At 39.2% G+C, this 26,155-nt stretch overlaps 1 protein-coding gene across 1 annotated transcript in view; it reads right to left on the bottom strand.

Moving 5' to 3' along the window:
• The window catches only part of TRPM3 (transient receptor potential cation channel subfamily M member 3), a 409,030-nt gene that overhangs the window by 57,321 nt on the left and 325,554 nt on the right, over window positions 1-26,155 (bottom strand). The window contains exons 9-11 of the mRNA XM_058824044.1: window positions 10,703-10,775; window positions 3,621-3,721; window positions 1,715-1,849 (exon numbers count right to left, since the gene is read on the bottom strand). Coding sequence (XP_058680027.1) covers window positions 1,715-1,849; window positions 3,621-3,721; window positions 10,703-10,775 — 309 coding nt within the window. The remainder of the gene's footprint in view (window positions 1-1,714; window positions 1,850-3,620; window positions 3,722-10,702; window positions 10,776-26,155) is intronic.

Here is a 26,155-nt window from a genome sequence, read left to right as displayed (position 1 = left end):
ATAAACAAACTGAACAGAGTCTTCCAGAGTCTTCCATGACCCTGGTCATAATGTCCTTTTGTGGTAAAAATGGACCATGTTTTTCTTCTCCCTGTTTTTTAGCATTCAAGTAGGTTTTAAACCAAAACTGTCCCTGATCCTCTAAACCATGGCAGCTACATTTCTTTAATAACCTTTGAAATTTTAAAATGCTGTCGAAGTTTTGCAAAAATAAAAAAATGGAACCAAGTGCAACATTCTTATTCTCGTGCATGCTGATTGCAGAAATAAATTTCTAAGGCTTAACGTTTTCCTATAGAAGCTTGATAAACTCTTTGTTGACATAAAATTGATTCCCTTGCCTGTAGTTCTGTATTTCATTCTATTTTTACAAATTTGCCATAGCAGAGGTAAGATTCACTGGTTTGTAGCTTCACAGGTCATTCCTAAGTCTTATGCTGAAATATGGTCATTTTTAACTCGCAATGTAATTTTTTTTTGGTGCTAAGGCAACTATGGATGCATTTAGTCATACAGTATAATTGGTAGTTCAGGCATTTCAGAGCCTGGGTCTTTTGGGATTTGTGCATGAAAAAATGTACGCTGATTTCCATAGCAATAAATTTGTTCAAAAAGCCCTTCTTTTAGCTGTGGAACTGAAGATTTCTGTCAAACTTATTCCCTGTAAAAACTGGCTTTTGCACAAGAACTACCATGCTTATCCCTGTTACAAGGAAGCTCGTAGGCATTCTGTTCTTAATACATAGATGCCGGTCAATAGGCAAAATGTAAGCTGACCAAAGTTCAGATGGGATCTTGTCTCTGGGGTAGCTCATATGTACCCTATATATATATACACATACATACATACATACATGCATATCTATCTATCTATCTATCTATCTATCTATCTATCTATCTATCTATCTATCTATCTATACCTGCCTCTATTTTGCCCAAATTTAATGAATCCTTTATGAATATTTGATATTTTGCAAGACTGACTTCTAGTCACCATCAGTGTGATGCACATCCAGACAACGGTCCAGTGCAGCAGCTTATGACAGCAAAAACTGGGAATTCTACCAACTAGATTGGCCTTGAAGATTTTTTTCATTACACATAAGAAGTTTGAACTTTCTGAACTACTACCTAAGTAAATAATAATACTGTGAATGCTAGAATGTATTTTGCATTTGAGAATTCAGAAGCAGACTTAATTTGTGCAGTTTTATATTCACTTTAATTGTAAGGATTAAAACCTTTGAAACATTTTTTTAAAAGTCAAAGGTCTAAGCTTTGGAACTCAGTAGGGGCATGGGGAAACCCTTCATTGTAAGAGAGACTGATTAAGAGTTGGAAGATTTTTCTGAAATTGTCAGGAGTCATATAACACCACTGTATCAGTCCTAAATTGCCAGTGACCGTCTTCCAGCCAGTACCACCTGCCTAAATCTTAGGTTTGTCATATTGGAATTACAATGACAAGAAATTAGCTGGCACTGTGTGAAGCTTATTTTATGTCTTTACAAAATCCATACAGCAGATTATGTGGACAAGGCACAGCATGTTACACTATATGAGAGACAAGCAAGAGAGACAATATGGACTAATGAAAAATTTCTGCAGCAGGTGTTGACTGCCTGGTGCATCATCATCATCATGCCATTACAATACAAGTGGGAGCTAGAACAGTGAATATAGAGACAGAAAATTTGCCTTAGGCTGGCCCTACCGTATTGTACAATTCCTCTAGCCGGGAGATGGTGAGAAAACGATGCATGCTTACTCCATTTTCTATGAGTAATTTCACAAAATCCACTCTGTCCAACACCAGTGCATCCAGCATTGCTTGCTCAAGGGAGCCCACCTGCAAAGCAAGTGATTAATTGAAGCTGTTCCTGGGCATGGCAGGCTACACCCAGCTGGTTCAGTCACTCCAGCACAAGCAGAGGGACTGACAAAATTCTGAGGGTTTCTCTTCTAAGCTTGGAATGGGATAATTACAGTTTTAATCTGTAACAATTTTTCTAATTCAGGGCTGCATTTCAAAAAGGAATATTGGAGTGCTGGTTAAAATACTCTAGGAAAAATTGTTTAGGACAAAAGAACTGGAATACAGTAAACTGGAGACCATATCCCTACCTTCACCATGTCATTATTATCATTATTTCTTTCCCTGTTAAACATTTTATTTATATTAGATACACTTTTTATGTGCACAAGTAATCACTTTAATTCTGTCTTTTCTAGAGTTTTCTTGTGTTTGTGATACGGAACCTCAGGGAAATTTGAATACCTGGGAAACAGAAATAGCTTCATAATTTGCATTCCTTTGAAGGCCCAAATGCAAGAGGTCTTCTTACACAAAACCTCTCCTTCTTAACTCTTGGAGGTCAGGCAGAATTAGAAGGATGAGAAATTATCTCATTCTTTCAGCTTTTAGCTTCCAAAATGTTTGCAGTTTGAAGATTTTTGCTATGATGTGGTGATGAAGAGATAACAATGAAGACAGTTCAATGCCATTATAATCCCTCCTGTGTTTTGACATGTACTTATGCCCAATATCAAAGACAAAATAAATAGTCCTGCTCACTCCATGACTGAAAAGGCAAGGATTTTTTACTAGTTTTTAGGGGTAGCAAGCTGTAGAAAGCTACATTTAAAGCAAGGATACTTAAACAGAAGTTTTTCCCATTGTTATAATTTTTCCATGGGGAATTGTAAATGCTCATGTAATGATAGCATGTGAAATTTTAATGACAGTGATGAAACAAGTGTCACAGCAGTGACTAATCTGGTCCAGTTGAAACTCCTGACTGAATAAGTTGGACTTTAAGGAGATACAGATAAGGATGTAGACCTTCCTTTTTTTTCTTTTTTTTTTTTTCTGTGTGACTTCTGCACCTTTAAAAGCTGTAGCACAGTCAAGGAGTTGACTCTTCCTCTTCTGCCTGACACAGTATTCAATAACTCCTCTATTTACAGTCCTCCCACTCCTGAAGAGAATCCACACCCCTGGTGCTCCCTGAGAATGGTATTAGCCAGCGAGGAGCTGGAGCACAGGATGGTGCAGATGCAGAGCAGGCAGATCGATGCACAGCAGCAGTGGGAGCAGAATTAACACCACCAGAGGTCTGGAGCCACAGCCCATTCCTGGTGACACTGCTGACCAGCTCCTGCAGTCTACCTGACCTCCAACATTTGTATGGTATCTTTTATGTCAAACCTTCACCTCAAATTGAGTATTTGCATATAAAAGCGTGATGCTTGAAGAGAAAAAAGAAGTTTTGACTTTCCTTGAATTTGTAGTCTAGCACTAAAATATGGCTGTATACTCGTTTTCCTCAGCTCGCAGAATCATGTTGGATAGCATAACTCTGGTACTTCCCGTTTTTTCAGAGGTACGGTCTTCTACTGTTAAGGCATCGCTAGATGTCACCATTTCCTTGGAAACAGAAGACATTAACCTCTCTGCAACTGTGCCTGCCTTCGGCTACTGTGCCTGGGAACCGTGAGCTTGGCAGGACCCAGAGTATTTCAAACCACACTAAAACCACCACTGCAAACAGAATGGATTTAATACTCTGTAGGGTGCGAAGTGTTTCTAACAGAAGATGTTGTACATATATATACGGTACCGGCCACTGCTGCCCATAAATAAAGATCTGGCTGCGGGCGATGTCCACTCTGTTCCAGGCTAGCGCTAGGCTCAGCTGGTCGGGAGCAGATGCGTTTGCTCCTGTGCACACAGACAGGGGAGCAGGAGGAGAGCAGGAGAAAAAAGAAACAAGACATTAGGCTCAGTATGCCCTGGTAACTCCTCTTTGTGAAGAGTCTCACAGACGTCCATGTGATTTCTGCAACTGATCTCATATTAAAACAAAACCAAACCTTCCACTGCACCTGTAAAAAAAAAAAAAAAAAAAAAAAATCCGTTTTCAAATCTGCATCTCTAGTTCTCAGATTGTCTTACATACATTAAATATTTCCTCATATTTCCCTTCAAAACACTGCAGATATAGGTGATATCAGAAGAGGCAATTTTTGGTTTTCCTCCTACAGAATGTGAGCAAGAGAGCAAGCCAGGATACAGATGGAACTGCAGGAATACACACACCCCCACATGTATCACATGAACGCGCACACACACACACACACACACACACACACAAACATACATGCCTCTAGCAATTACAAGCAGATTCAACTCATACAGACATCATTGATTTCAGTAGTTCTGCATTTTTTTGGCATCTTACACATTCCATCTGGATAAGAGGCATAGGAGTTTCTCCCCTGTTTGTACTGAGGCATCCTGGTGGGACAAATTTCCCTTCACATATGAAATATCCATGTAAATAAGCATTCTATAAAGCTTGTGTCAAGGTATAATACATCCAAATTAAATGAGAAACCATGCAGATGATGAGATGGATTTGGAGCTCTTTGTATTTGGAAGGGAGGGTATGATTTTCCCTGCAGTTTTAATGGACACTGTGGGACACTCCTGTCCTGCTGTGCTTTTTTATTTCACAGTTCTCAGCTAATTTGTAATAATAAAACAGCATTTGTGCCTCAGTGTCAAAGGGAGAACTGGCCTGAATGAACTGATCAACCAAATAAATAAAGGGCTCTTTGACTTTTAACTACATATCTGGTTGCAGTGGTTAGGTGATTGTATAAGGGCTTATTTTTTAAAGACTTCATACCTCTACTGTTATTTTGTGTTTATTAATTCTTATACTGATATCATGGAGTGAGGAGAAATAAAAGCTTTTCATTACTTCAAAGCATTTGTGTCCCCATTTCAGTACTATTCAAACCCACACACTGTTCCAGTTGAAAGTGGACTCTGAAATTGGAGGCAATGAAAACAAAAAGCTGCCTGCTGAAATTCTCTGTGAAGACCTTAATAAAAATCTTTGTGGAGCTTAGCCTATAATTTAATTTCATAACTCCCAACTTTGAGGTCAGTTTACTGCTGATATAGCCAACTCCTTGTCAATGCCTACAGTAATTGTTTGGGAGATGGTGAATTGTGAATCATCCAAATCACATTCATACAGAAATGAGCTCTGATGAAAAGGTAGACAATGCAGGAACAGAATAGAATTGAAACAAATGAAGAAGGTAAAAAAATGTAAAAATACTTCTGTGACTTCCGTGGCTAAGATGTATCAGGATTGCCCCTTTTCATAAGACACAACTTCTCATTCTATGTACTGCAACACAGACAAGAGCTCTTACAAGAGACCTCAGGGGGGATGCCAACAACATCTGAAACTTTTGGAGTTTCTTACACAAGCAAGAAGTTTCTTACATGCAGCATTCAAGAACAGAAAATATTTACCTTTGGGAAAGGCAAAAATGTCTCTACATTTCAACATCCCAAGATTTATTTACAAAAACAGAAAAAAAATACCTGCAGTGAGTATGATAGTGTAAGTTAAACACAGAGAGCAAATAATGTTCTCCCCCCTTCTGAAGCAAACAAGAGATGTTCTCATCAGATCTCCTCCTTCCCAATCATATGCCTGCAGGAGAAGTGAGAGCTTTAGCAGGTGATTAGTCAAGGTTTTTGGGAAGCCATGGAGGAAACACATGGGTGAACTCTAAAACCTGGGGGCAGTGATGGTGATCCCACAGCTTGAAAACATTTCACACATGTGATGAGGGAGCTCCAGTTCCTGATTTTCCTACAATAGGCTATGATATGGGTAGCCAGAGGTGTTTCATCTAGTTTCATCTAGTTAGAAATAATTTTGGATCAGATGGACTTGGGGAGGGAAGTGGGCTGTTTACACTGCCCCCACTTGAGGCAGAAGTCAAGCTACATCACTGAGGCTCCAGGTAAATAACCTCTGAGCCCTAGCAGGGAGTGCTCTCCAGCTTGTGGCAACTGACCCTAGCAGTCCTGGCCCTTTTCATGCTTTAGAAAAGATTCAGCTGGCAGATAAACAGAGGGTCTTCTGGTGCATTTGATCACAGGAAGGAACAGCTGGCATCCATTCATCAAAATTGTTTTCTTTGAGCATGCTGATTGCTCCAAATACGGAGCAGAGGGGAAAGCAAGCTGTGGTCCAACCTGTGTCCTTCCCATCTCCCTTCATTGTGCTTAAGGCTGCCAGCAGTGGCCAAGTTTTCCTGTTGGAGCATGTGCAGTCCAAGAATTGATGCTCTTCTCAGCGCTTGGTGCTGTGGTGTTTGAGTTCATTGTCTCACAGAGCACTGCAGGTACCTGGCAGTAGAAGGAAATGTGTGGCTTCTCAAGGGGATGTTGTACTCCAGGTCTGAAGCAGCCCATCAGCTAGGGTGTAGATTATGGATGTGCATCCTGGGGCTCTGGTGCATTTGGTTGGATGGGTGCTTCCACAGTACAGTTTCTTGCCGGAAAGCTCTTGCTTCCTTCTCTTTCCTGTCTTCTCTGAGGGGTTTTCAGATGAATGTGGGACACACTGATTTTACTTAAGAGGAGAAGGAAAATCAAAGCTATAAATGTTTGTACAGAGCAGCATAAGGGCTGTGGATGCCTTTTAATTTATTTTATTCTAGGACAGAACTGATGGCCTTTGTCTCACATGAAAAAGGAAGTATTCAGGCTATTTTAGGTGGAATTCTACCCACGATTAAGAAGTATGAATAATTCCAGTCATATAAGAAAAACTCCCCAGAAAAAAACATGACATGGCCTTCTTAAGATACAGTCTGCTTTCAATCATTTCCTTGACTGCATTTAGTGCCATAGAATATGGACTTGAGTCAGCAGGAAGAATCCAAAATGTGACCTCTCTGGGGATGCCTGTCACTCATGAGTGTCACTGTAACGTGCCCAAATCAAAGCCAAAGGATAACTGGGAAATAAATAAGGTAGAGTTAATAACCTATTGCATTGTATTATTTTAATTACCATATCATAGTTATTGCATTAAATAATGTTTTGGGTAATATGACTAATGTCTCTGTAATATTTACTCAGTATTCTGGTGTCTGGCTGATTCTAGGGTATGTTCCTCAAAAGAATGTTTTGAGACTATGACAACATCTGCAGTGTGACCCTTCCTTTCATCTGCTCCTAGAAGAAAAGTTGCAATTGGGATGCAATACGTTGTTTTGGCAGTGTTTTATCTTGGTATAGATACCACAGGATATAGATAGACTGCTGGGACAGCTGTTAGTTCCTGTAGATGTTAATTTTATGTTCTTAGGCTGCCATCCAGCAGTGCTTGCATAGACTCTTTTGCTAAAAAGTCACATTGTCTACTCAATATTTTGGACTGAAAATGTAATAACTCCTTTATGATACAGCCAGGGACTATAAACTCAACGCTCTCTCCTCGGGGAGCCAGTGTACACATCAGACAATGAGTGTTGTGCACTTGCAGGATTACTGAAGAGCTTTTATATACTTATTATTACAGGCTTTTATGTACTGGCTAAAGCTTACTGTGACCAACACAGACTCCTAAAGGATTCTCCTGGAATAGCCTATGATCTTGGTGCTCAGGTATCTGGAAAGATGAAATGACATGAAACATCTACCTAGACAGAAATGGTTGTGGGATATCCATTTCCACAGTGCACCTAAGCATGTCAGTCTCCTCTTTGAATCAACATCTAAAGAAAAGAACTAGATTAGGGAAAATGAAAAAAACAAATTAACTTTTTGCTCTGTGTCTCTGTAGGTCCAGTGCTATCTCCTGTTTCAGCAGCTCTCTAGTGCAAAGGCTGCCTTTCCACAGCATTTGCTACAGAACCCTCCTGGCAATTAGGAAACCAATTGACAATATGAAAGCAGATAGCAAAAACAGCTACAAGTGCAGTAACCAGATAGCTGATCTAATTCTGAAACCTTTTTGTGTCTGTGATTTCATGGTTGGCAGACTATCCTTGACCATCTGATACTACATGATGGCTATTCAGTGAGCATGAATCATGACTTACTCACAGGCTGGAAAGTATGCAGAACTTCAGCTCTGCTGCAGCCTAGCATGGTTTATCCCAGCAGGTACATGGCAGTAATATCACTGTATGCACACACCACACAGCACCTCTCCCTTTCCCCGTGCTCACAGTAGCACGGGGGAGGCTTCTGGAGCACCATCTGAAACAGGGCTGGCACTAGTCTGCTCCAGACATTGCAACAGCTTCGTGAACTAGGATCTTTGAAGCCACTTCAAAACAAGAGTTTTTTTAGACCATCTCCATATGCTGTCTTTAACTTCCCTGTCGTATGCCTTCTGCTTCACTAGCAGCTGCAAAAGGACAAAATCCATTATGGTGGGAGCTCCAAATGCTCAAGTTAAGAGAGCACAAACAGCTAAACTGTATTGATAAACTTGCCTGCTATAAACTCATGCCTTTGGAAATTTACTTCCCACATTTGTGTCTCTCAACATTAGAAAAAAAAAAAAGAATTTGCAAACCATATGCTGTTGTGACATCCATGCAATGTAAATTGATAACCAGTTTGGATGCCATTCTGTAGTTTATTGAAGATCACTTCCAAGAAAGATAAATCTTGCTGACAAGATTAAACAAGAGACTTGTGAAAACAAACAAAGAAATAATATGTGGTGCTGAGTTTGGGGCTTGTGGAATGTGCTGTACAGGAGAGCTCCTGAATTGGCAGTGTGTCTGGTGTGGATTTAAAAAGAGATTAGCTCATCACAAACTTTACACAGCAAATAGGAAGTGATATTTTGTGTTTCCAAACCCTTGTCCCACTCCTCCATGACCAAATCACTCACGCAAGGGTGGGACGGTCATTAGCTGACATGCTCCTCTTGCACTACCAAAAGCTGCAATTTCCTCATCAAGAAGACTGAATGAAAAAAAGTTACTGGTAATCACTCACCAGTTTCATACACTGCTCTGCTCCTTTTTTTGACATAGTACTTGAGAGTAGGAAGAGATGAATTCTTAAATTTAAATTTATGAATGTCAAGATAACTCAGACTCAGTCTTCAAATCTCTTAATTTACTGATTACAATTATAATTTTTCTTTAATTTTAGAGACAATAAATTGTAGGAAGTAAGTTTTCAATGCTGTGGAAACTCTAATGCCATGAAAATTTCAATGTCATGAAAATTCCAAAATAAAAAAAAAAATCATTTATTTTACCTATTATAAATAAATTGCTTATTAAAAAGCAATAGACAGGTGGTTCAGGATTGCTACCCTAGACTTTGATGAAAAACCCAAGTATCCATCAGGCTAGTGCGGTATATTTTCAGAAAATCAGTATTTCTTTCCAGGTGGGCCAGAACACTTGTACAAAGACATGGTGTGAATAAGGGCAACTGACTTGGCTGAGACAACAGATCTCATCTTTGCACATATTGATAAACACCTTGTGATCAGGAGGCTTACATGAACCAGAGGTGCCTGATGAATCTGATCTTCATTAAGTACCTTCATAATCAGAAAGTCCAGAGGAGCAGGGAAGATGAAGCCAGTTAGTTCCTCTGGCTCTTTCTTGAGCAAGAAACAAATGTTTCTGCCACCAGCAGATTTTCAAATCAAAGTTGTCAGACAAGCATGAAAGGAGATGTCGAAAGTACTTACACAGATCCAGGCACCTCCTGAGCTAATAAAAGTTTCTTATGATGACTTGCACTCTTAACACCAAGAGAAAAGGAAATTTTATTTTACTAAGAGGCCAACAGCACCAATTAAGTACTCACAAAATGGATAGTCCAGACCAGGGAGGACTGCTCATATACTGAGACGGCAACCACTAAAAGAGTTGCTCATGTAAATACTGCAAAAGAACATTTCAAATAGAAAACAATCCCTCACAGGCATGTGACTTATTTACTTCAGCTTCCAAGAGTCAGTTTTCAGAAGACTCCAGGGATCTACGTTGGGATACAGATCTTGAAAACACATTTAGAAAAAGCGGAATCACAACTCTAAGACATTCTTTGCCTTATTAATAGAAAACAGGAGCAGTACTTTCAGGGATTGTCTTAAGAACAAATGTGAAGAGAATACCTTCACACTAAAGGTAATGAAGGATTCAGTTACATTTAAGATAAAAATGAAACCTACAATTGTATTATTTCCAAGGGACAAAAGAGAAATTTGGCTATAGATGAAATTCTTGATTCTTGTTTTGAACTAATTTTTTAATTAATATAGATCAGGGTCTATCATGAACTGTAGCAATAGGAAATTTAAAGTCAACATTTTAAGAGCAGAAGTGTAACATGTAATGGCTTAGAAAGATGTAACAACCAGCCAGGTTTAAGATTAAAAGCCCAACCATCCCAATAGCTAGACTCTTAAATCTACAAGTGGAGGCTGAAAGAAACCTCACACTACTTCCAGACTTTCTAGGGATGACTACAGGTAACCTTACTTTGTCAATAGAGCCAGCTTTAACTAAATGGATGTTTTAGCTACCAAGGTAATCTGAATCTGAGGAGTTCTTTGGCTTCTCATGAATACTGAGCTTCTCAAGTAACTGGTGTTGGGGGTCACCACTGATATTTCTTGTGACACATCAGTGATTGTGGAGAACAAAAATTCAGAAAGGAAAAACAGTAGCTGTTTAAACATTAAAGAAAGAGCTGGGTTTGTATAAAGCAATTAGAGCAAGAAGCATACTTCAGTTTCACAGTATAGATTTATCATCTTGATAGATATGTCAATAAATGCAGGTTTCAGGACACCAGAGACACAAAATGGATTGATATAGATTCACTCAACTCTGTTACCTTTTAGTAGTGCTGTCAGAATAGCTAAATCAATATCCTGGTGTCCTTCTGATCCCATTCGAAAAACTGTGATCTGCAATATTAATAGACAATACCATTATTGAAACGAGGGTAATTAAAAAAAAAGCAACTTAAATTAGAGCAGCGTGATTTGAATCTTAAAATGTCCTGATGTCTATGAGATAATCTTACTTTATTTGCTTTATGAGAAGCTAATTAAATTGTATTAACACACAGTATATTTTGTGACATAAAATTTGGTAAGGTAGAAATTGTATTAATCTTCATATGGAAAAAAACCACTCAGTGACTCTTACAGGGTGAAACTAAAGATGAAGGAATGTTCCTGTATTAGAGTGACATTAGACTTAATGTTCTCAACAGATTACAAGAAAGATTTAGGTGTCCTATGAGTGTGGACCTAATTGATAGCATATGGAATAGAATAAATATTTTCAAGTGATATTAGAAACCTATTCAACCTTGAGATTTTATACAGGAAAGCCTTTGATAAATAATCTAAGAATTATGCTTCTAACAGGTCTGGGAATATCTTCAGCCATGTATGGTCAATGACCTATAGCTCTAAGTTATAGGCTCTGAGGTAGTGAGGTGAGATTCACAACCCATGAATTACAGGAATGATTGTGCAGCTGTTCCTTCTTGCCAGAGTCACTCTTGGTTAAGACTGCACTGAAACATACAGAAGTGTAAATCCCCTTGCTCCTTTTGTTGCCATAGCAATATCTTTTTTTGAATCTCTGCTTCTTATCAAGCAACACAGATTGCAGCTTTTAACTTGTGCCTTTCCTTTACCCATGAAAACTATGCCATCATTTTGATCTGAGCACTTGTCTGTTTTTTCTTTTGCTGGTATGGACTGCCTCAATTCCTTTTTTTTAAGAATAAGTGACACTTTAATTAGGAATTACATAAGCATTTTTTTAATATTCATATTAAGCAACATCTGTTGTTTCTGTGTTCCTAGATTCCTACTCCTACAGCACTGAACTGCAGCAGCATCTGATATTGAGCGAATGTCAGGGCACCAAGTACTGTCTACTGTCACAGGAGAAGGAGAGATACAAGGTCTGAAGAACAAGGCAAAACTTCAGTGATAAGCTCCAGTCTGACAGCTAAAAAGTGCTGTAGAGTGTATCCCAGGAAATCCAGTGCAGCCCTCCTTTAGCACCTATTCTGCCTTCATTTGATCCTAGAGTTTCAGGGGCTTTGGTAGCAGCGACAGTAGAACAGCATCTTAGAGGCTTAAAAGCAAACTGGATAAAGGAATAGGAAACTGGCTTAGCTCAATTAGTCAATTGAGTTGAGTGATGTGAGACATTACTTATGTTAGGCAATCTCCCCAGCTAAAGTACACTATTTCCAAGTTAGACTTGATTTGATCCTTCACAGTGCTCTTGATACAAAGCATAAATGATACTTTAATGAAGTGTTTTCTCTTTCTGGAATATACAGATGTTTCTGGCAAACTACTTGATGTCTATCCCCAGATCACAACTTCAGAATGGAATAGAATAGGACAGAATTGGAATAGGAATAGAATAGTAACAGAATAGATTATTTCAGTTGGAAAGGACCCTCAACAATGATCTAGTCCAACTGGCTGATGCAGAGCTGGCCAAAAGATAAAACATGGTACTAAGGGCTTTGTCTAAATGACTCTTAAACACTGACAAGCATGAAACATGAACCACCTTTCTAGGAGCCTGGATTTGATCAGAGTTGATCCTGGGTTTGATCACATTCTTGTAAAGAAATGTTTCATTATAATTTTCCATTTTTTTTTCTATTTCCATGATGTCTGGCAATGAAGCTTTCCTGGCAATGCAGGCACTCTGCCCACACATAATGTGAATAGAAATACACATTTCTATGTATGTCTCATCTCAAAACACAGTCAGTACGTGAGCTGATGAGACCAGACCCTCTGCTCTACATGGTTATGATGTACTTCCCTTGCCACAAATGACAAACTTGGAGGTAGCACGAAATGGCAAAATGTCCTTCTCTGTCTTCAGGCATCAGGAGAAGCAGTCTGCACACTGGGGACTGAATATAACGGATAACACAGCTTGGAGGAGGAACAAACAACATCTCAAGCTAAACACATGATCGGTGAACTCCCAACTTAATAAAAAGTAATCATATAAATTGCAAGCACTGAACAGCTTATCACCACAGGAAAATTAAAGAAAGTATTTTTCTGACATTGGACCACATATAACCTTAAACTTCCAATTTCTTGTTCAACCCTCTTCTCTGCATGCATCAGAAAAATAAACCCATTAGAAGAATAAAAAGGCTGTTCTTCCACATCAACTGTTGCTTTATTATTTTTTAAGAGGCCTAGCATAATTCAAGTAGCAAAATAGAGAAGACAAATAATTGGGGGAAAAAAAGATGGAAACTGAAAGATTGCTCAGACCTGACATTAAAATTATAATTTTGGGGTCATGTCTGATATTGAACTAGAATGTCAGACAGAATCAAGGAAAAATATGATACTTCATACAGTCACATAATCATAGGATTTTTAGTTTGGAAAAGATGTCTAAGATCATCCAGTTAAACTGTTAACAGCACTGTCAAGTCCACTTGGTAACCATGTGCTACATCAACTCATTTTTTAAATACCTCCAGTAATGGTGACTCAACCATTTTCCTGGTTTGACAAGCCTTTCAGTGAAGATTTGTTTCCTAATATCCAATCCAAACCTGCATCTCCCACCTGGGAGAAGAAACTGATCCCTGCCTCACCACAACCAACTTGTAGGGAGTTCTAGAGAGTGATAAGGCTCCTTTGTGCCAGGCTAAACACCTTCAGCTCCCCCAGCTGGTCCTGATTAGATTTGTGTTCCAGACCCTTCCCCAGCTCTGCTGCCTTTGTCTGGACATGACTCAGCACCTCACATTATCACAGAAACACAGAATGTCCTGAGTTGGAAGGGATCCACAAGGATCATTGAGTCCAACTCCTGGCCCTGCACAGGATGCCCCAAGAGTCAACCCATGTACCTGAGGGTATTGTCCAAATGCTCTTTGAACTCTGTCAGGTTTAGTACTGGGACCCCTTTCCTGGGGAGCCTGTTCCAGTGCCCAAACACTCTCTCAGTGAAGAACCTTCTTCTAATATTCAGCCTGAACCTCCCCTAACACAACTCAGACCCAAAACCAAACAGAGGGCTCGAGGTGAGGCCTCAGGGAGTGACTCTCACCTCAGGCTGAGCACAGGGGGACGGTCACTGCCCTGGTCCTGCTGGCCACACAAGCCAGGATGCCACTGACCTTATTGGCCACCTAGGCAAACTGCTGGCTCATGTTCAGCTGGCTCTCAACCAAATGCTAACTTAATTTCAAAATGCTCTGTGTTTAAGATCTCAAAGACTCAGCTGGCACTGTGGATTTCTGTATTTTCTGCATTCACAGAGGCAGTAAACAAATATGTCCAGCCTCTTCTTATGGTTTAGATTTACTGTCACAATCCATAGCTGCTTGCTCTCTGTGGCAGAGGCACTCCTCCTGTTTAAGGCAACTGAACTTTTGTCCAGGCAGATACTCAGTAAGAAGGAGAAATTGAGGGTAACCCTATTGTGTGAGGCTGTCAGTGAGAACACAGAACCAGCTCTAAATAAACACTCTGGCTGGAGCCTCAGCTGAAAAGCAGAGCACAGCAGAAAATCTGATAACATATCAACCACTTTACACTACAGATATCTGCAGACACAGGGCTGTTTGAGCTATCCATCCACAGCAGCTGGCTGGGTGGCATCCACCTCTCCTTCAGCATAGATACCTCTCACTGGTATTGCTTGACACTGAGAGATTTTTTACCTGGTGCCAGATATTGATGGGTTGATAAAAGACATTTTTCTGCAGGCATGGAAAGTTTAAAACACTTGTAGCAGCCTTTAATTTCTGTAGTCAGAGGCAAGAGGAAATGCAGACACGTCCTAAAGTACTTATGCAGAAATTGCATTTAGAAATGTCCAATATCTTTAGGTCTTAAAAAAACCCATCTGTTTTGCTGGAGACCTCTTGTTCTGGTGTCTTCTTTCCCCTGAGTTCACAGGTAACAATTTTAGGTTTCCAATGTGGTCAACTCCAAGAGTCATTAATGTATGCCACAACCTGCCAATGCAACTTACAAGTACATTGGTGGGTGAATCTCTGCAGAGAACTGATAAGGAACACACTGGGGACATTGGCTGGACCCTGTTAAAATGGGATACAGATGCTTCTGCACTACAAAACATGCTGTGCTAAAGGAAAATATCTCAGTCAGTAAGCTCTATTCCCAGCTACCTCTTTCTGGATGAGTGTCTTCCACCATGGTAGATGCCAAAATAACAGAAAATTAAAGCCTTAGAAACCTATTTAATAGCTCATTGCTAAGAAAAAGAAAAGCCTTTCTTCTTGCAGAGACGAGACAGTGCCTAAGAGCACCTATCTACTGCAGACCCTTTAAGCCTGTTGAGTTTTACCCTCTGGACAACTTTAGAAGAAAAAAATACAGAAGGAGGAACAACCTAGAAAAGTGTGCATATGGAATCCAGGACATTTCACTACAAAGTAATAAATCCCCTCTATTAAAAAGTAATATATGTCAAGGACTTGCTCATGTACCAAAAGGAAATCAGTGGGTAAGAGTTGCAGATTTAGTCAAACTACCACTAGACAGTCTTCTGTATTGCTGTGCAAAAGGGAAGATTAGTTTTAAAAGAAATTTTGTCTGTGCTGCTCTGTTTCACATTGTATCTATGAAAACATTCCCTATTTCTCATAGGAACATAATGAAAGAGTGTTAGAACTACCATTTACCCTACCCTGCTGTTTCCATTTACCATTCACCCCACCCCTCCACACCCCACTATTCTTTTGAGCCAAAAACCAATTTACATCCAAAGAAGAAAAGAAACCCTAAAATCAAGTACTCATTTTTTCCCATAGTGATTTGGATCCAGATTATTACCTCTGTGTAGCTGGTATTTTCAATTGTTGGTGTTAAACTCGATGATTTTAAAATAACATTTTTTTTCCTGCTCCTCTGCCACCCCATCGGGTAATTTGGGGATGATCTTTTTCCTATTTCCTCCTTTCTTTCCACAGCGTTCACACTATTTATAGGCTTGAAACAGCCTTTTCAGGTAATTTTTTGAGTCATCTCAGTGAGAAACTGTGATTTTCAACAGAAAACATTTTTTTAGAAAAAGTATTTTTCTTTTTTTCTTTGCAAATACATCAGAAGCCGGGGTTACCATTCCTTACAAAACCAAAATTTTATTGCACTGCACTGAAGAGATAGATCTCCAGAAAGGCATACCTGAAACAGGCAAATGAATCATCAGTAGAGGTTTCCCAAAAAGCTGCAAAGCAGTTGACAGGCAACTGGATTCTTGCTAAATGTCTTGAATTCTTTTGGTGTGCCCATAGTGATCTCCTTGCAAAATACAGTAGCAGATACTTTCAAAGCTGGAGCAGCTGGACTCCATCCAGGTGGAGGTGCTTGGAACCTGACAGTCAAACTTTGCTAAAAGAAACTACTCATTTCCCTCCATAAAACCTGCCTGAGTAAAATGCATGAGATTTGCCCTTAAGGAAGACACACATGCTCCCCTGCCCCCCCCCAAGTAAGTCTCCCCCCACAAATCAACAGACCACAAACCAACAAACCACAAACAAACAAACAAATCCAGTGACAAAAAGCTGGGAACATTCTACCTCATTGTAGATTTTACTGAAGTATTTTAATGTGAACAGGATTAACTTCCTGGAAAATAAACTAACTGCATCCTCATTCTGCCTAGGAAAACGTGGCTGGAAATCACTGAGCCAAAACTGAGCCTTTGCAAGCAGGATTACAGCACACTGTGAAAGTTGCCAGTAATAATTACAGTCCAGCAGGGCAGAAACCTAATTTTCAGGCAGGGTAGGTAGAAAGCAAGTAAAAACCAAGAAGATGGAGTAAAGAAGAGCAGCTGGATAGAAAGCAAGGTGGGAGGAGGCGGGAGAGGTGCTGGGGGGGAAGTAGAAGGAAAGTATTATCTGACCTTGGACTCTATCAAAAGCACTTATTTTAAAACTGCTTTGCTCTGTTTATAATCTGTTCCATCCTTGTTTGATTACTTTTTCTTTCCTTTTCTTTTCTTGTACATAGTTTCTGGCTCAGCAGGGTCAGTTTAGTCTTATGTGTTTCATTCATTTTTTAATTTTTTCTGCCTTCATGCTGATATTGCATTGAGCTCCTAAAGGCAAAGTAAGTAACAGCATTTTACTTGAGAGCAGTGAATATCAAACAGACTTTCCAGACTGTGTCTGGAAAACCAACGTCCAGATTAGCAAGTAGTAAAACACAAAATTTTGTTTTGCTTTAAAGAATGCTCCCTAAGCCATCATAACTGTGTCACAGCTTGCCATATTCCGGCCTAGGTGAATATATAAATGATTAGCTTTCATCAATATGAACTGCTATGCATTGGACAGTATGTACAAGTTTGTACTCCACATCAGCAAAGTTGATTTTACTCCTAGAATGAGAAGTAAGAGCAACAGATAATAATCATCAACTGTAAATTTCCCGGGCCATAGGATGGTAATGAGTGTAAAAACTGTTCTGAAATAGTCTAAAGCAGTGTCTAGTAAAATGAATGACAGATCATAAATATTCTTTCAAAGTATCAGCATATTCAGTTCCTCTTTTCATGCCTTTACTAGCCAAAAAATAAGTCTCTCTGAAAATTCCACAGAAATGAAAGAGCTTATTCTGCTTGAGGTAATTGTAAGGTGCCAGGATTAAATTGGAATAGCTATGTAGCACAAGTCTGCATTTGTATTTATTTTGTAACATGTGAAATTTTTTTTTTTTACAGTATGGTAAACCTTGACCACTTCAGAGTATGGAGAGCTGAAATATGGTCAGATTTTTAGCATGTATTTATTTGGAGAGGGAGACTGATGTGCACAATTGTACAGAAAGATGTTTTACTCTGTGTAATGAAAGAGACAAGAGATGAAGGAGAAAAATAATTTTTTGAACCTCAAATTCACTGTACCTGCTGACTAGACAATGGATAGCTGAAGATGAAGGAAAAAATTCAGGACAGCAGTGATGAGAGCAAAGAAAGCACCAAGTGTGCTCACTTTACAAACTTAGCTCTCGAAGAATGCTGCAAATTATTCACGCTTTTAGAGATGTAATTTTTTTCTCACCATCATTTTATTATGACATCAGGAGAAACTATATGGTGATTTAATATATATTTTAAGTGCTCTTTTTTAGTTACCTTCAGAAGATCTTTTAGTGTCTTTAAATTTCACCTCTGAAATATAAATATCACCTCTGACATATAAACTTTTTTATGCACCTCAGTTATATAAGTAAGAATAAAACCTCTCCCTTTTCTAAAAATAACACAGATGCAATTGTGAGTGCAACCTGAAAGTCTCCTCTTTTAGAACACAGTTTGGTTTGGCTAAACAGACAATTGCTTCCAGAGTACATGTTGACATTCATAGTTTAGCTAGGCCAGGCCTACTTAAATATTTCAGCAGAAAATTACCCTGAAAATAAAAATGAGAGTTTGATAAAACAAAACATTAAAGAAGGTCAGTTATGTAAATTGTCAAAATAGTTCAGGTAAGATGGGAAAGCATTTCCCTTTTTCTTGGAAGGAATAATACTTTTTAACACAGGGGAAAAACTGTTTGAAGAGGAGGCATTTCAAAGATCAAAGTGAGGAGGTGAGTCAATGGGTCATACTGCAGAAGAAGAGGAATGGCCAAGTAAGAGAAAATTCAGGCACAGAAAGATTAGAGGGAATTGTGTTTAAGGAAAATGTAACTTTAGTAGTTTGTTATTTTGAGGAATATGAAAAAAATTCCAAATGAGGAAATATGAGGGGAGAAGTTTGAATGTTGGTTGAAAAATTTAAAAAATTTTACCTCTCCTTCATTGTGCGAGCACTGCAACAGTTCATGTTTTAATTTGAGTTTTCATAGACTCAATGTCTAGTAAAAAGCAGGGAACAAGCAACATAATCAGTGCTTATAAGAAAGCCAGCAATTCTGCAATTGAGCCATCAATTGATGTAAGTTACTGTAAATGTCTGGCTTTCCCTGTACCTGGTACCTTTCCTTCCAGACTGGGCATCTGAGACAGCCTTAATGACTGAGAGAACAGGTTATGTAAATCTCACTGCTCTGCCCCATTGAAAAAAAAAAGAAAAAAAGATGCACACATCCAGTGGAATAAATGACGAAAAATGTATTGATAGTAATCCTGTTTCTTTTCCCTTACAACAGGTTTCACACTGGTACATTAGGACATTTCACTGGCTGAATTAACAGTCCCTGTGGTTAAAGTTGTAGATTGATAAGTAAATATAAACTGTAGATCACAAACCATATAAGCTGGCTAATACAAGCCAGACACTGTCCTATAAAACTCTGGGCTGTGCACATCACAGACTGTGAACTTAAGCAGAGATGTGATTTCATGTCAACTTAGCAGAAACTTGTTAGGATCAGGCAAAAGAGAGTAATTGTTTTAACTGCTGAGATAGACATCTTTATTCACACAATTATATAATCCAAGGTCTGCCATTACCCTGTTTCAGACCAGAAATGTGGAAGTGTAATGTAGCTCACTTCCTGCAACTCTTCTACTATAGAGAGAGTTCTTGGACGTAATGGCAAGGCACTGACATAACAGATATTCTTCTGAAACATAAAAGTCCCAAGTTATAGAGAAAGTTCATTGCTGAGATGGACATTCTGTTACTCTAGGAAAACAAGAATTGAGTTTGGTTATTCCCATTGATGCATATCCTGAAAAATTTGTGTAATGTAAGTCATGGCCATAAAAATATTGCCTGCAAGTCTTACATGCACTCATATGTCTTCTGAACTGAAAATGCTGACCTTAGAAGGAAGTTCCGTGAGTTGATTTGGATGGCAACAATATTGATGCTGGGGACTGTTGCTCCATGTTAAACTTCAGTTTCTACTTTTCCTATGCAACAGTTTTCAAACAGTCTGAAGAGACATGGATGCCTGGATGCTTTGCTACGGATGATGCAGATATGGCTATTCTGTACTGAGGGTGACAGTGTCATGACAACACACAGAGACCAAGCAACAAAAATAGCCACAAGCCATTAGTTTCTTAGCTGGTTTGCTGGTGAGACTAAACAGGCAATACCTGGAAAAGGCAGTTTACATAGTGCGAGATATTCCTGCAGGACGGTAAATTTGCAGTTTATCTACAGAAACCCGGCATCTCATACAGTGAGCTCCTCATCTCTGGCTGAGATATTATAGCACTAATGAATGAGTTTTTGTGCCCCATGTGAAGACACAAAAAGGATAATTTTATTTTCTAAGAAAGATAAAAGAAATTATGATTTCCCAGACACAACAGATCCTGGCAGAAATAAAGGTTTCTGAACATTATCATGGAATATATAAACTGCATGGAACCCTTCCAATTCCCTGATTGCAAAAACTGGTTTATATTATCTAACATGGAATTTTGGTGTGTCACCAAGTACTGCTTTGCCTTCACTTTCCTTATCCAGAAAATTTACAGAGCTGTACAACAATTCAGTGTGTATTTCCCAGTGTCCCTGTTAATAGTGTAAATGGGGTCCTGGATATTTTCAGAAGCTTACATTTTTAGAGAGAAAAGAAACATTCTAAATTTTATTTCTGTAGCTGCAATTTTAACTACAAAATATGTAGGAAGATAGGAAGTAAAGAGATGGGTAGTAAGTTTCTATAGTATCTATCAGATGACTTCACTGTATGCACCAAATAAAACAGAAAATGTTTGCTTACTGAATATAAGCCACAAAAGGAATACTGGTCTTTGCATGTTCCAGATGTGAGGATGGCGCAGCAGAAGTTTAGGATGGACCCAATAAATTGTACACTTCTGCTTCTGTGGTAGGTCTAATGTTTTTGTAGTTTCTATTAGCAGATGCCCTGCCTCATCTGACAGTAGCTGGGAAGCAGATGGTATGATCAAACGCTTTTCCAGGGTTCAGTGTAGTACAACAGCTGCCTTTGTTGTTGTTGTTGTTGCTGTTTTTCTTTTTTTTTTTTTGGGGGGGGGGGGGCTTTTTGAGTTGTTTTGTGTTTTTTCGTGGTTTGTTTTTTTCTTTTAAATATAGCTCTTTTTTTGTGAAAGTTGTTCTCTGAGTTACTGAAATGAAAAAAAAAAAACCTAGCATTAAATTTTTGCTCTCTGTGGAGTCAATGACTAGCTAAGTTAGCTTCAACTAGTTTCATCTGGCTTTTTGGCAGCTGAAAGCAAAAAATATGGTCTTGGTTCTTCTTGGTTCTTTACCAAAAAAGAAGTCAGGTGGGGTTTGCAGAATTAAAAACCACTACTCATTATCTCAACACTTATAGAGGTAGAACCTAAGTACTAGATTAATCCTATTGATTTGTATGGGCTGGACAGGGAGGTTTAACCTTCTCCAAAATTACTAGAGTGTCACAGTCATTCCTGAAGTGGATTGGCACATCAGTTTGGACACAGAGGACAAACTGCATTCCGCTTTATGCTGTAAATCTCACTGAGTGTTTCCATGGGAGAAATGAGAGCTGTTTTAGCAACCAGCAGGCCAGCAGTTACATGATGCTTTCCCGCTCCAAATGCCTGTTGCCAAATTATATGCTGTTCACGGCAGCTATGCTGCAAGAGCTACAGTTGACTTTTACTGTTTGAGAAGACACCAAACCCCCTTCAAATTCCTCTCTAAGAGAAAAGAATGACGTGAGTAAAAAACATTAGCTGAAATGATTTTATTGTTTCTGAAGAAAAATTTCTTAAAAAAAACACACCTAAATGAACTTCTAACCTCTGGGAAGGGCCAAAGAAACCAAGCGACAATATGCCAGTAAATTCTTAAAAGTCCATCTTATTTAGCTAATATTTAATTCAGATCAAAGTGTATGCTAATAAACAGTTGCAGCCAGCATTTAATTAGCATGTGAATTCGCTGAGCTTGCACATCCAGCTGAAACGCACAACGTTTTTTGCAGCTAGTATATGATCAAGTCAAACTCTTCCCTGTATAAACTCTTCCAGAAACACGGAGAGGTTTGCTACAGTAGCCTTTTCAGTCACGCGGATCTGAAGCCATCAAGGATCAGCAAAGCCTTATTGGTAGTCCATGCAGAGAAGAAACTGCTAAATCACTGTGAAATGCTGGAATGTTGATGACTCAAACAACCATTTGCAAAAGCTGAGGATGCTTTGCTGACGATGCTCCAAGTAACTGCAAAGGGAGTGCACACCCAACTCTGGACACTACAGCTGAGTGGTGAACAAGATAAGGGAAGAGGTTGAAAGGAAGCAAATCCTGCGAGGTGGGATAGTTCTTTTTATCATGCCAATGTCCTTACAAGGTGTCTCAGCTTCCCACATAGCCTGAAGGTACTCATCCTTTCTGATAATTGACTCAACTACACCGAATTAAAAGGCAGCTGTAATGCTGTTGTGTCCCATGATCCACAGTATTGCATTACTGTGTAAAACTCCCTACTCCAGCAGAGGAGTAGGGCTCTCCCACGGAGCCCGAGTGTAGCATCAACCCACTGGACTTTGTGCTGCATGGCCTTCTCCCAGCCCCAATAGATCGAGACTGCGAACATCACTTCAACCAACAGACACAGAAATTGCAACAATCAGGTCTCATCTTTGGACCCACAGGCGGTGAACCTTTCTAATCTTATCCGCTCTTTTTCTTTCTTTTCCTTTATACATTTTCTTAAGTGTTAATTTTTATGCTTTTATACTGTTGAATTTCTAACCAAAACGGCTACATTTTAAAATTAGCCAAGTATCTTATTCTACCTTAAAAATTCTAAAGTTTGCAAGTAAAAGTTTGACATTGAGCTTCCCAAGAATCTTGTTTTTTTTTCCCCATGCACTGCTCAGAGTAAATCAAATAACTTTTTTCAACGACTCAACAGCTTCCCAGTACTTTGTGTAAGTAATTAAGAAGAGTCAAAGCCCTACAAAAGTGTTGGCAATATTGGCATTTGAACACTGGCCATGCAAGGCAACTTTCTCATGCACTGTGTATTTTGGGAAAATGGGGATCCACCTCTGTTTGACATAAAAGCACAATAAATAGCAAGCACCTGCATGATGCAGGTAGTCTGGATCTCAGCGCAATGTGCTCAGTTACTACAGCATGACACCTCCTTTGTTTCAATCTGACAGCACCAGAACTGGAAGTTGCACATTCAGTCATCTGGAACTACCTACTGCCATACCCATCAGCAGCACAAAGCTGAAGTGAGGTTTGCACTGTCCCTGAGCAGCCGTCATGATTGCCACAGCAACCATACACTGTGGTACAGGAACAACAGGGAACACTAGAGGCAAGAGGAAAATATCTATTACTTGCTGCTGTGAGCTAGAGACGGGATTTTATTTTTTTTTTCTTTTAGTGGGAAATTAATCAAATTGGATCTCTTTTCTCTTGGTGGAAATGTGTTCCATGAATGAATGCATGCACACAAACCTATGCCCACCGACCACACTCTCCTTATTCTGCAATTCCTCCTTGTAATGCAGTAGCAGGCAATGATGCTATCAGTTTGCTTAATGTAGTCACTGAAACTTCAACTATTCAAGGAAACAAATTAAGTGGAAAATGGCCATGGTAGTAATAAGAAAACAAATTTACCCAGCAGGTGGCACATTACTGCTGGAGTTAATGTGCCACTTTTTATTACTAAGGTGTTTAGATGGGACCTATCCTGATTCACAACAATTTCCATTTTCTATTAAATGAATAAAAGATTAGGTGTATTTACTCTCAAAACACTATTTTGGAATAATTAGTTTTATGACAAACATTTCTCACTGCCACAGGTCTGGTTGTTTTGAAGGACACAGACTCTTCTGGCTTGACAAAGTGGCCTTTCCCAGTGGCTGCCCAATGAGGCTCCACAGACAGACCCATGCAGCTTGCTGGAAAATGCATTCTGGCTTCTGAGAAATTCACATAATGATTTGTGGAAAAATCACTCCAGCAACATGCCAGTCCTAGCTGCAAAATTAAGTGTTTCCAAAGAGCAGAGCAGCCTGTATTTGCCAGAAAACTCAGACACCAGATTTACTATCTTTAAGGGAAAATACTAAGACAAATTTTTTTATTGAGACAGAAGTAAATACTCATTTGAAAGCTGAAAACAGACTTCTGAGCTATTACCCAACACAATGTGTTTTTCAGAGATGGCTTGAAGTGGAGTCTCCTAACCTGCTTTCTGACTACTTAGCTGTGGTGACCCCTCATGCTCTTATTTTAGCATAAAATAGGTCTTGGCAGAATCTTTTTAAAAGAATTACATGTAAATACGACAATAAAGAATCTCCATAAATAAGCTATAAAATAGTATCCTACCCTTGTCATCTACAGCTATATGTACACAGACATGTGTAGTCTACTTCATTTTAAATAGATTTTTATACCTTAGCCCCTATTAAGCACCTTGGTCCAAATACATTTCTGAACAAAACTGGGATGCTTGTAATGTCAACTCAGATAAGCACGCAATTTCATAAAAATTATTCATTGAATTGAGAAGTTAAAATTCTTCTGTCTTGCAAATCTAACACACCTAGATCACTTCCCTTCTAGGGCCTCACTTTATCATTCATCGTGTGTACTTCAGCTTTAATTCAACAGAAAATTTAAACTTAATCAAGTAAATGAAACATACACTTATTATTATTATTATTATTATTATTATTATTATTATTATTATTATTATTATTACTTTCTGGGCGTACAATTCAGAGATCATTATTTAAGAGTGAAATCCAAGATGTCAGAGCTTGAAAAAATCTCATGATCTGAGAAAAGAGGTAATTTTTGCTATGATTATGCTTTTGCCCTGGCTACAGCACTTGCATCAGATTTGTATAACTGATGAAATAAACAGGGTAGGAGAATTTTTCTCCTTTTAATGCCTTTATTAAAAGTGATCAGCCCAGGGTTAGGAAGCTTGACAGGTGTGCAGTCTCCGTCGTGACTGAGGGAAGGAGAATATGCACAGCTTTGCTCGCTAGGGTCAGAACTGGGGGGTCCCATCTTCACGAGAGCACTAGGATGTCACCCCAATTTTGCAACGCTGCAGTGACTCCCTGCTCGGGGTCTTGCTTTCAGATGAGGTCTTTGCTCAGGGTGAGGGGCAACAAAGGTTTTCAGGTCTCTGCAGGCTCAGCACTCTGCTCCTCACGTCTACACGTCACTCTGATCTCTAAATTCTGTGTTGGCTCGTTGTTTTTGGCGTCTTTTTGGTAAGTTTGATGAGGTTCCCATGGCATGCTGGTCCCGAGGTTATTTTGCAATCACTCTGATACCTCCCCTCCACTCACTGTCTGGGGAGAAGGACAATTTAGCCCCAGGCAGGCTTTACCAATACAAAAGGGGGAATTAGCGAAAACGACCGGTCATTACAATAACAAACAGGTAGAACTTCACCTTGCCAGCAACTAGTCCGACTGGTTTTGCAACCCTTTTTTTTTTCACAAAAAAATTGGCAGATTTTTGTTTATAACAACTGATGCCAGACTTTTCACACATTTTAAGCATGTAGGGAAGGAACAATTATTTCCAAGAAAGCTTTTTGTTCCTTGCATTTGTTACTTGCATTTTATGTTCGTTCTCCTCATCTGTGATTCATCTGTATTGATGTACTTTACGAGCATCCTCCTGGCTGCACTCTGTTTGCACTCAATTATTTAGTGGCACACAGAAATAGGACAAGCCTCTCCTGCACTGTCTAGTTTGTTCTCTATCAATCCAGCAGCTACAGAATCAGATAGGCAGGCACACTGACCACGAACATAGAGAAAATAGCTAGATCAATCTATCTGCTGCTGAGCTCTCTGAGACAATCTGTTGCATCTTCCTTCTATTTTTTCAGGAGTTGATCAGACTAATGAAGGTCAGATCATCAAGCAGAGTTTTTCCTTAAGTCAACAACCAAATCAGAGGATCAAGCTTGAGGAAGGACAAAATCTGGGACAGATGTGGCAATGTGAAGCATCTAGCTTTGCAGGAACAAAGGACATCTTTGAAGTCACCATTCACCCCTGGAAGTACTTCACAACCCCAAGTTCATCCATTTCCTCTGGTTATGCTGTCTGCAGCACCATGAGCACCGCCTTTCTTTTACACACATACAGGAGGCTGTGAGTTTTACAGGACCATTAGCCTAGCAACCACACCTGAGACATAAAATCTTCCTAGCATACTGATGTTGGAATTACCTGAGTGCAACTTAGGTACTAGACAGAAACAACTCTTCTAATGTATTATATTTACATATAGTTAGGCTAGTGTTACAAATTCAAATTCAGAATACTTAATTTTGGGCACACCATCTCCTCACTAATAACTCTTCACAAGA

The sequence above is a fragment of the Ammospiza caudacuta genome, chromosome Z (assembly GCF_027887145.1).
Source record: "Ammospiza caudacuta isolate bAmmCau1 chromosome Z, bAmmCau1.pri, whole genome shotgun sequence".
In the NCBI taxonomy this organism is placed as follows: Eukaryota; Metazoa; Chordata; class Aves; order Passeriformes; family Passerellidae; genus Ammospiza; species Ammospiza caudacuta.
The sequence above is the reverse complement of the archived record's forward strand: the minus strand, read 5'-3'. Positions and strand labels throughout refer to the sequence as shown.